This window comes from Rhopalosiphum padi, chromosome 3, assembly GCF_020882245.1.
Source record: "Rhopalosiphum padi isolate XX-2018 chromosome 3, ASM2088224v1, whole genome shotgun sequence".
Taxonomy (NCBI): domain Eukaryota; kingdom Metazoa; phylum Arthropoda; class Insecta; order Hemiptera; family Aphididae; genus Rhopalosiphum; species Rhopalosiphum padi.
This window is the reverse complement of record NC_083599.1, coordinates 80,246,689-80,258,302: the sequence shown is the minus strand read 5'-3', so window position 1 is coordinate 80,258,302 and position 11,614 is coordinate 80,246,689. Positions and strand designations below refer to the sequence as shown.

Genomic DNA, 11,614 nt, shown 5'->3' with positions numbered 1-11,614 from the left:
GACCTGCGGTAGTTATTCATTTATCTCAAACTATCCCCGAAGGATCAGTTTTATTTTTTGATCGATATTTTACTACTGTGTCGTTAATGGATCGATTGATAAGCAAAAAAATAATGGCTACAGGTACAATAGTGTCAAATCGGCTTAAAAATGTTCATTTTAGTCAGGACAAAAAATTTGAAAGAGGTGCCTGGGAAGAGTTCACTAGAGGTGATAACAAAATTACAGCAGTTAAATGGAAAGATAGCAAATGTGTTACTTTACTATCTACTATAACAGGAGCAGAGCCACATGTTACGGTAAAGAGATGGAGTAAGACAGAAAGCAAAGAAATTGAAGTTCCTTGTCCAGCTATTGTAAAATCATATAATCAATATATGGGTGGAGTTGACGTATGTGATCAACAGATTGAATGTTATCGAACATGGGTAAAAACCAAAAAATGGACCCTAAAAGTGGCATTACATTTTATCGATTTAAGTATAGTGAACGCATGGATGGAGTACCGTGAAGATGCTGAAAAAATGCGACTACCTAAAAAAGAAATCTTGGACCTTATGAACTTTAAAATGTCTGTTGCTCAAGAATGGCTATCTACAACTGTAAAAAAACGTTCATTACCTGAAGAATCCAGTTCGTCAGATACTGAAGAAGTTCCTCAAAAATTATATAGGCCACAAAATTATAGAGCTCCAGTTCCACCAACAACAAAGGTAAACGACGGATTTGAACATTGGCCCGAAGTAAGTAAATTATCAACAGCTAGGAACTGCAGGATGAAGAATTGCAAAAGTAGAACGAGGGTAATATGTACAAAATGTAATATTTATTTATGCCTTACAGCAAAAAACAACTGCTTTACTAGTTTTCATAAAAATAAATAAAATATAGTCATATTTAATAGATTTTTAAACTAAAAATTAACTTAGTATAGGTACTCACTGTTTTTTAAAAGTTTTAAAATTTAAAGTTAAATAATTATGTTAAAGTCGAGATGACTTATTTTTTTTTGGTTTTTATTTTATAAAAATATTTAAATTGTAATATATTTAAAAAATAAAAGTATGGTTATATTGGTGTATAAAAATATATTATCTTAATAATTATTACATTTATTGATACCTAACCTACACAAATGTGTTGGTATGTTTTTTGCTAACCTAATCATCAAATAATATTTCTAATAATGGTTTACAAGCCTACAATACTATAATGATGTATATATAATATATTTAAGTGTTATAAGCACTTGATATATCTCAGGTTTTTAGAGCAATATTGATTTACCTACACAAATGTGTAGGTCAGTACCTAAGTTATATTATTGTACAAATAATTTAAGGCTATTAGGTGTATTGCATTATCATACACAAATGTGTAAGTTAGAGCTGAAATTTTACAATTTAAAACAATTTTTTTGCTATGATTAATTCAAAAGAATCTTTACACACAGAGCTTGGATTTATTTTTATAAATATGGAATGGGTGTGTAGCATCCTTTTAATCGTTATATAATAATAAAGAAAGATGCTTAATACAATACAAGGTTGCTACGGAGTTCAAAAATAAATATACATTTTAACCGAAAAATTCAATCGTAACACAAATACAAAATTAAATTGATTTTTTATTGAGGCAATTCTATAGTTCAAACTACTATATTATGTAAGTATTTAGTATATCCGCCTTGGTTGGACTGATTTGTTTTAAAATTAATTTATGTATTTTATAATAATTGCATTAGCGAATAATATAATGGATCATACACAAAATTCAAATCCTACACACTGTCAATCAAATTATCAAAACACGGATATTTTCACACTAAAAACATGTTTAAAACTCACAAAAGGACGAAAAAATGTGTTGGAAAGGGATGTAAGCAAATATGACACAATAAAATATGAGGTGAGAGATTTGCAACTTAAATTAGAAGATCTCTTGAAAACTACAACAGAAACAAAAAAATGTTTCGAACATTCTCAAAATGATGTAAATTGTGATTTAGAAGCGATAACATTGAAGTATAAAGGAATATTGAATAAGGTAGATGAATTAGAACAAAATAATAAAGAGTTGCGATCCAATATACGGTTTAATACATCTAAAGAACTACTTATGGTAGAAAAATTTAAGAAAATGGAATATCTTAATGTAAAAACGTCGGAATGCAATACTAAACTTCAAAATAAAATTCATAATGAAAAAGTAATGTGCACAATTATATTATGGTTTATTATATTTTATTATTACCTATGAATGAATAGGTACCTATAAATCAGTCATATGATATGCGATGTAATAATAATAACTTATGAACAATTTATTTTTCTTAATCCAATCAGTTAGTTTATTGTAAGATACTTTTAGATTTTAATCTCATGTTGAAAAAGATTTATATAAATTTAAAAATATATACATTTATTTTTACGAGCATAAAAGTTCAAATATTGACAAAATTTGTAAAAGTTATAGACATTTTAATATTATTTTTTGTCACATAAGTTGATTATTCTTAAAGCAACCTAAATATCAATATAATATATTATATAAATGGTGTTTAATTAAAAAAAAAAGTATGTATAATGATTTAATGTAATAAAATGTATAGTACCTAAACCTCAGAGGCGTGATTTCAGTTTATTTTCAAGGAGTGTAAATTTTTAGGCAGCACAATTATACCATTTTACTAGGCCATTTAATATGTTAACATAATATCCTCTTCACTCTATTAATAATATTTTCGATATTAATAATCCATATTGACTAAATTACTTTTTAAATATCTACAAATTAAAAATATAAAAGCTTACATGCAAAAAAGGATTACAAAAATACTTTTTATATATTAAGTATATAATTAAGACGCACTTTTTCAAAAATAAAACATTATAAGACAGTTTATAAAATTACCAATTATTTCGAATATCTAGAAATTTTATGATTTATGAAATGGTGTATAGAAGGTTCGTGTGATTCAATACTCTATGTTTTTTCATTAACATAGTTCATTGGGCTGTAGTCAATTTGCACCAAAATAAACACAACATGTGTAATTTGCACCAAAATTAAAATCGATTATTTTTTTGATAGTATACCGATAGTACCAACTTACAAGTTTCTATATTCTAGTATAAATTTAGCTTAGTTTTTATTTATAAAATAGCTGAGCTTATATAAACTTATTGTTGTAAGTTTATAAAAAATCGTATTATTATGAATATAAAAAGTTGGCCGAATAAAAAAATTACCTATATGTAAAATTATAGTCGTATTATTATAAATATAAAAAAAGTTATATGTAAAATTAAATAAAACAAATTTACTTGTGACAGATTATTTATCATAGCATTTTATTTTTCGCGGTTAACTGAAGGTGGTATAATCTGGAAATAATTAAATATTTTATATAATTTAAAAATATAACATATAAACATATTAATTTCTGTTATAATTCACTGTTTTAATAATTACACGTTTTCTGTATTTGTATGTAACTAATTCAATGAATGAAGTTCTTGAAATCAATTTATTATTACACTGGTCCAAAGCAGCTTAAATTTGTTTCGTCCGTTGACATGTTTGAGTAGTTATTCGCGGAGTTAAATGTAAACTTGATAGTTTTATATACGTATCTGTTTAAAAATCTGTTAGAACTTTAATGAAACTGAACATTTGTGGGTTTGGATGATAAAACTCTGAATTGAATTTACTGTGAAAAGATTCACATGCATTCGTTGTAAGTGTCGACGACGATGATGCAGTTGCCCAAATATACGGTGGAAATAATGAATTGTTGTCTATATAATTGTCAGTCTAACACTTGAAACTTGATATCGGATGGTATTGTTGACATAAAGTCATCAACAAAACACGAGCCCACTGCATTAGGATTTAAAAATATTATTCAACCAATCACCTTTGGGGGTTTTATTATCTTTATACATAGTCCTGAGTTTTACATTTTTCTATACAAGGACTGCGTTAAGTGAAAACGACATTCAAAGATATTAACATTATTCCTAACTTCTTTTAATGCGATATGAATTGATTCATCAAAATCGCATATAACTGTTATAGGTTTAATATTAGACCAATATTTTGACATTCAAGTACCAAAATATTTAAAAAATGTGTATACGTTTGTTTTGTTTTATTTGGTAATAGCGCAAATACAAGTGGAACGTAATTATTATTAAAATATCCATGTTAAGTAAAAATTTGAGTAAATAATTTCGGACAATAATCGAATGTCCCATCAAGATAGATTGTTTCACTTTTACATAAGAAATTAATATTTGTTTTGCAAGAAAATATAATTATATTTTTATCAGAATTGTTTGATAAAATAAACGGTTCACCTGTACCTATGTGTTTTAATATCCATAATTAACAGCATTGTATGTACTTCATTCTATGATACTGGAAATTTTGGTAATATTTTCCTCTTCGTATTATATATATTCCGTCTTAAATTCATAGACCTTATACTACATAAGATCTATGCTTAAATTAGAAATATCCTTTGTAGTGATAACATTGGAAACTTGAATTTTGCACTACACTTATTAACATTTTGGCTGGTTTTTCATATTTTCACGTGTAGTAAACAATTTTGCTGAACATTTTCTCTATGTACAACGCCAACGAATTATTTGTGTAGATTTTTTGTTTTGTATGCAAAATAAAAAGTATGGTTATTATATTCTAAAATATCTTTCCCGCGATTACTTTTAATTATCTTAACTTCCATATTTCAGGCAAAAAAATTAAAACCTGCACAAAAAACGTTAAATTATTATTACAACAAAACGGCAAAACTAAACGTATAGCTTAGTATTTGATCAAAATAATAAACTGATATACATTATATAAATATATATATACAATGCGATTACTACCGATGATTGGACATAAAACATCAAAGTATTACCATATAAGGCGAAAAATTATCCCGAAAAATTATTATTGTCATTCGTGTTCATCTAGTCTTGACGTCAACGAATAATCGAATAATCGAACAAATAAATAATCATTTTGGTGCAAATTACAAATTCTATTTTCGACTACCCGAGGGTGATGCAAATTACATATCTATCCTTATTTTGGTGCAAATTACAAACACTACTTTCGACTACATGCAGTGGTGCAAATTACAAACTCGCATTCATTGTGGTTTGTAAGTATGATTTAACTATTCAAACTCTAAAACTTGAGTTATTGAATTTTAAATATATTTGGTAATATTCTCAGGAAAACTAAAACTAAAAATATCAATCGGAAACTAACTAACAATATATCAAGTACTAGACATTTTTCAATAATTAATACTGTTAAATGAAGTATAATAGGTATTGCAATATATACTTGTTACTTCAAAACATTTATAATCCATAATTTTCCGTAATTGCGGCTAGTGGTTACCCACCATATAGCCTATATTTAAACATAAATAAAAAAATACACTAACTACAATGGGGTTTTTGTGACGAAGGAATGTGAACTGTCGCTGAAACGGCTACAGTGTGACTTAGAGGAAGTTATCGACTGTAGAACAGGTGAAACAAATAAGTTACGTTGTATCTTGACCAACAAAGAGGCAGCATCGTGGTTAGAAAACCAAACACTGATCAAAATGCAGCAACAAAATACTGTCCATGATCGAGCCGCCGAAGAAATAATCACCGAGTACCGGGCCCGAAAATTGGAACTGGAGGGGTTCATTAAAGCAGCACAGGAGCAACTGACTCGGGACGACCAGGCCCTGAAAGCTGCTCACGAAGAAATGGTTGATACAAGTTCCACAGTGGCGGAATGGAAAATCAGGGCTGAAAAAGTGACCAAAGCGTTCTATGAACTGAAAGTGACTTACGAGGCTGAAATTTGCTGTGCGCAGTCCGTGCTAACGGAACACGAAAGAGAACGCGTTCAGCTGACTAAACAGTTGTTAGATACATCGAGTAAACTTAATTGTATGGTGATTAGAAACCGTCATTTAAAGGCTGACGTAAAAGCCATGATCGAGCGATCTGAAAATATGGTAGTCAAGATCGAGCGACTAGAACAGCGCAAGTTCCACGACCGCATAGGACTTGATGTTCAAAGGACAAAATTCGATGATAAAACGATGCTCCAAGAGGAAATAAAGATCATTAAGTGGCACAAACTCGCAGCAGTCAAAAACGAAGTGGATGCGTTGAAATGGGCTTGTGAAAGCCGTAAACAGGTTATCGAAGATGCCAAGCGAAAACTTGACAAGTGTTAGATTATTGAGTTAGCCTTTGATATTGAATTTGTTCAGTGTGCCGAGTATCTTTATCAATTGTAGTGACAATCGTGTGAGTAAATTTCTGGCTACATTCATACACTAGTCAACCAGAAAAAAAACTGTTCTGGGATCACTTTCATCAGAAGGAGGGCCTTATAATTTCAGAATTTGACTTAAACTGTGATTCAAATGTGTATTTAATGATCAGATCTTTAATTACCACACAGCTAATGTATTAAAATTGTAATTTTATTAATAAAAAAATTTAAAAATCTGATTCTCGTGTTGTACGACCAAAGAATTCTGTGAGAAATGAAATATTAAAAATAAAAGTTATTAAAACAATAAAAAAATGAACACTAAAATAAAGTTTTTAAGACATTTGATAATACACTAGAACAAGAAAATTTTGACTAAATGTCTTTTAAAATGTGTTTGTTATTTGTATTATCAATTTTCCTTTTTTGAATAATTATACCTATTGCTCTAATATAAATGTCATTGAATAAAGCAAAAAAAAAATCTGATAGGTCAATAGGAGGTCAACAGTGGCATGGGACGCAATGCTAATCACAAGAAAATTACACAATATTTCATATTACTGGTAAAATAAATTACATAATAATATGTACCACTAGAAATTTTAATTTTTAAACTACATTTATATGACATTTTTTTTCCTCTAATAAGTAAAAACTGTATAATATGCAAAATAAAATGTTGCATATATTATATATACATACAACATTTATAGTTTTATATAATTTTAAGTGTTATAATATGTTTTTTAATTTAATTATAACAATATCCAAGTCCCAATCATGACATTAAATATAATAAGTAAGTATTTTAAACATGTCCAAATGCATTAGTAAAAAATTATCATAATATATTTGAGTGTTAATTTTAGTATATTTAAATAAGCTAGCCATTAAAATATATATGGTAAACTAAATTTAAAAGCGAATTCATTATTTTTGAAAGACAATTTTAAAACTCGCAATTTAATTTTAATGAAATATTAAAAATACTTGAAATATGTACAATTTTGAAATCAAGACAAATTATTGTTGTGATTTAGTACATTTTAGTATAAAATAAGCAACCCATTGTTATGACAGGGTACCATAGTATAATACAATATGTGTATGTCTATAAGATAAGCTCTACTCCCCTTTCCCTCTTTATAATATGTGTGAATGTATCTTGAACTTGTCAGACATGTCAGTTGGTTGGTGCCCTGTAAGCCGAACCGAATAGTGTCATATTAACTTTATGTAATGTTTAGTGTTTTCTTTTGTTAAGTAAATAAAGTGCGATTAACTACATCTTGTGTAATTATTTTATTTGGCGCTAGTAAAAGATAGTTCACAGAAATCAGAAGTGGGATATAACAAAGTATCGACCTCCCCGTTTACAAAATGGATTGTGAGCGAAGACGTGGTGTGGTATTGTATTACGGTGGTTACAAGACTCGGATTATTCAAATTTGGCATTTCGTTGTTCGCGATTGCTCATCAGCTCACGGGTGTGCGAAGAGAGTAAAAAAAGAGTAAAAAAATCGTCGTTATGTCAAACTTCACATCCGTATGTGTATGGAGTGTCTGATGACTAAAAAGCCAAGAAGACGACAGCCAAGCCTGCTGCATCCCATACCACCATGACGGAGGCCATTTGAAGTTGATCATGCTCACCACGTAGGGCCGTTCATTACAGCACTGAGGGAAACAGGTATATTTTGGTGTTAGTGGACAATCTCACTAAATATGTCTGTTTGTTTCCAGCCACTGATACTAGCACGGTAGGGACGCTATTTGCCATGGATGAGTTCATAAACAAGTTTGGTCTGCCTAGGAAGCTGATTACGGATCGAGGTACCTATTTTACGTCTCGTAGGTTTGAGAACTACTGCGAGTCACATGGAGTTACGCACATTCTCAATTCGACCCGTAGGCCACAAGCGAATAGTCAAGTGGAGAGAATTAACAGCACCACCCTAGCCATGTTAATATCGCAAGCTGAAGAAGAGTGAGACAAGCTACTGCCTGAGGTTCAAAAGCAAATCAATAACAGTGAATCAAAGGTGACAAGGTTAACACTATTTGAGATGCTACATGGGTATAGACCACGATTCGAGTTAGGTCGACTAAGAGAACTATTAACCACCACAGAAGAGTGGGTCTGTCCACCTGATCTCTGGGAAGAAGCGAGGAAAGAAATTATTCAATCCAAAGAACGCGTTAAATCTGCTTACGACAAACATAGGCACAACCAGACTAAGTACACTGTTTGTGAGGTGGTGGTCATGACAAGAGTGCCGGTATCAAGAGACGAATCTATCAAACTCCAAGAACGGTACCGCAGACCTTTGGTAGTTACAGAAGTTTTGTCTAATGACATTTATAGAGTAGCACAGCTTGCTGAGGATAACAGACGGCACTTTGCAACTACAGCGCACGTCTCTCAGTTGAAGTCTTGGAAAATTGGGAAGGAAGAAGCAGATGTGACTGAAGAAAGGATGACACCATAAGCAGATGTGAGTGAAGAAAGTATGACACCAGATAATGAAATATCAGAGGAGCTTGGAGGTACACCAACGGAAGCTGAAACCACAACAGAACAAAATGTGTTGTTGCCAACATATATGAGGAGATCTGAACGAGTAAAGAAGAATCCTGTAAGACTGCAAGACTATATTATAACCAACTATAAGACTGAGTAGGATTGTTAATGATATTATATTATATTGTTAATGTTATTTTTTATGTATTATTAATTCTTCAAGATCTCCATCTAATTCGCTATTTTCCTCTTCACCCGACAATATTTTGGAAATGCGTTTTAATGTTGACAAGCCATTATTATTTTCAAATACAGTTTTAAATTTATTTTTTACAATTGTAAATCAATCATCCCGTAATGATTTTAACGATTCTTCGATGTCCTCAATTATTTTTAACACCGTTATTAAAGAAAAGCCTTTTGTTTGTAGTTTATTTATTCCTTCTACGAGAATTGTGAAGTTTGATTTTATATACGTTAGGTTGCTTTCAAGACCGGGTTTGACTATGTATTTTTTAGTATTTTTTATACTCACTGCATCATCTTCATCGAGCTTTTCAATAACACGGCGAACAGTGTTCAAATATTCACAGTAATAAATGGCAGCGTTAATCCATGATCCCCATCTTGTAATTATGGGATTTGGTGGTAAACATATACCTGGTGCCTCTATTTTAAATATTTCAACTCTAGTAGGTGCTTTCTTAAATACTTTTTTACAATTTGCGATTACTTTTGTAACGATTGCCGTCTATCGGCATCGTACATTATTCCTTAAGTAGGGCACCCGCTACCTAATATGCTGAGTGTAAGGAATAGCGATCGCAGCTGACTGCTGACTAAGGGTTTAGGCACACGGCAGCGGCGTATATAGTTATGATCGAGAGAGTGTGTGTGACACGGAAACAACGACAACAGCAACATCGACTTCGCGACGATCCGACGGCCCCATCAACGATCCACACTCACGGCACGTCATCATCTACCCGGATCGGTAAACCATTAATAATTATATATCTGTCACTTATTATATTATATATTTATATATATTATACCTATGTGCTTACTTCAATAAGGTAACCCTGATCTCTTAGTATTAATATTATACACCGAGGTCGAATCCCCGAGACCTCGAAAAAATAAACAGAACTTAAATCCGTAGGGTTCGAGAGACGAACGCCCGGTGAAGAGGGGACGTTACAATTGGTGGAGACGCCCGTCCCTGGAGTCCCGATTTTTAAGAAATAGTTTTCTGGAAATTTCGATTTGCTTCCCCAGCTAGAAATCGTATGTTAAGAAATAAAAAATAAAAATCAACTGAAACAATATCGGAATTTTTAGCAGATATATTGTATTTAATTAGTCAAACGAATAATACAATTCCTGAGACCGAAAAAATTGATATAATATTAGATGCACTAACACCAGAATATTATAATACAGTAATTATTATGAATAAAGATACATTGGACAACTTAGAAATTAATTTAAAGAAAATAGAAAATTCAAAATTGATAAAATCGGACGTCCAAAGTATTAATACAGTAGATATTGACAATTTAAAAAAAAGAAAACGAGTTTTTAAAATCTAAATTAAATAGTCTTAACAATGGTAATTATAATTTTAACCAAAAAAAGAAATTTATAAATAATACGCAGGCAAATAACCCTTATCAAAATAGACAAAATTTTGACATTAATCAAAATAATTCATTCAATAATATGTACGATCGTAATCCATACAATAATTACAATAATTTTGGTAATACTAATGGCTTTTTTATTCCAAATCAAAGTATGATGAATAGTAATTACCAAAGTAACTTCAATCCAAATAATACATATAATCCAAACAATAATAATAATAATGTTTATACAAAACCTAAGTGGAATAATCATTATAATAACGTGCAACCTAACCAAAAGAATCAACCACAAAATTACAACAACTTTAGGAACAAATTCCTAATAATTATCAAACCCCATCGAATAATTTTCACAGCCTAAATGTAGACGTAAATAATGTCACAAATCAACACGCTAATAATCAAATGGCCGATAATAATACCTTAAATGCAAATAATACTTCATATTACAATAGTAATCAAAAAAACTTTTAAGGCAAGAGAGAGCGGCTAGACTCCCTCTGTGCCAACAAAAAAATAATAAGCAATAATTGCAGACAAATATAAAAACGATGAGACCCTATTTTCGGCACAACAATTAAGCAACTAAAAACTAGACACAAAAAAAATTGAATTTGATATAGATAAAGACGATGACATAGACGGTTATAATATAAAAAAATTATTCAACGAAAATAAAATATCAGTGTCTAGCAACTATGATAGTATTCAACATAACTTACAACATAAAAAAATAATAGCTGAACAACGAAAAATTAATAACAATACAATAAATAATTATATAACGACATGTAACCCAACCTCGTTACCGGATGCATTCGAACCAGGTCTAAGACTTGAGGTAATAGGCAATATTAATAAACAACAATACAATTTTGTAATAGACACTGGAGCTACCGCGTGTATAATTAATGCTGACAACTTACCATTAGAAATCAAACCTAAACCAATGGATTGTGTGAAATTAATTACTGCAAACGGTTCAAACTTAAAACTACTTAGTATTGCTAATATTATTGTGATTTTTGATGATAATGAATTTCCTTTTAAATGCATGGTAGTTGAGAACTTAGTAGGAACTAGTTTATTGGGTACGGACTTCTTAAAATTATACAAAGGAAAAATAAATTTTGTCAAT

At 30.3% G+C, this 11,614-nt stretch overlaps 1 protein-coding gene across 1 annotated transcript; it reads left to right on the top strand.

Moving 5' to 3' along the window:
* Window positions 1-1,755: 1,755 nt before the first annotated feature.
* LOC132926067 (uncharacterized) lies at window positions 1,756-8,798 on the top strand. The gene is made up of 4 exons (XM_060990413.1): window positions 1,756-2,208; window positions 5,495-6,260; window positions 8,053-8,296; window positions 8,393-8,798. Exons 1-4 carry the CDS (start codon window positions 1,756-1,758, stop codon window positions 8,796-8,798), a joined length of 1,869 nt encoding a protein of 622 aa, XP_060846396.1.
* Window positions 8,799-11,614: the final 2,816 nt, after the last annotated feature.

Excerpts from the sequence above, each read along its gene's own strand:
- LOC132926067 (XM_060990413.1), top strand. The coding sequence starts at position 1,756 with ATGGATCATACACAAAATTCAAATCCTACACACTGTCAATCAAATTAT. Across the intron at positions 2,209-5,494 it reads ATAAAATTCATAATGAAAAA|GAATGTGAACTGTCGCTGAA; the intron begins GTAATGTGCACA and ends TTTGTGACGAAG. Across the intron at positions 6,261-8,052 it reads CAAGCGAAAACTTGACAAGT|CCACTGATACTAGCACGGTA; the intron begins GTTAGATTATTG and ends GTTTGTTTCCAG.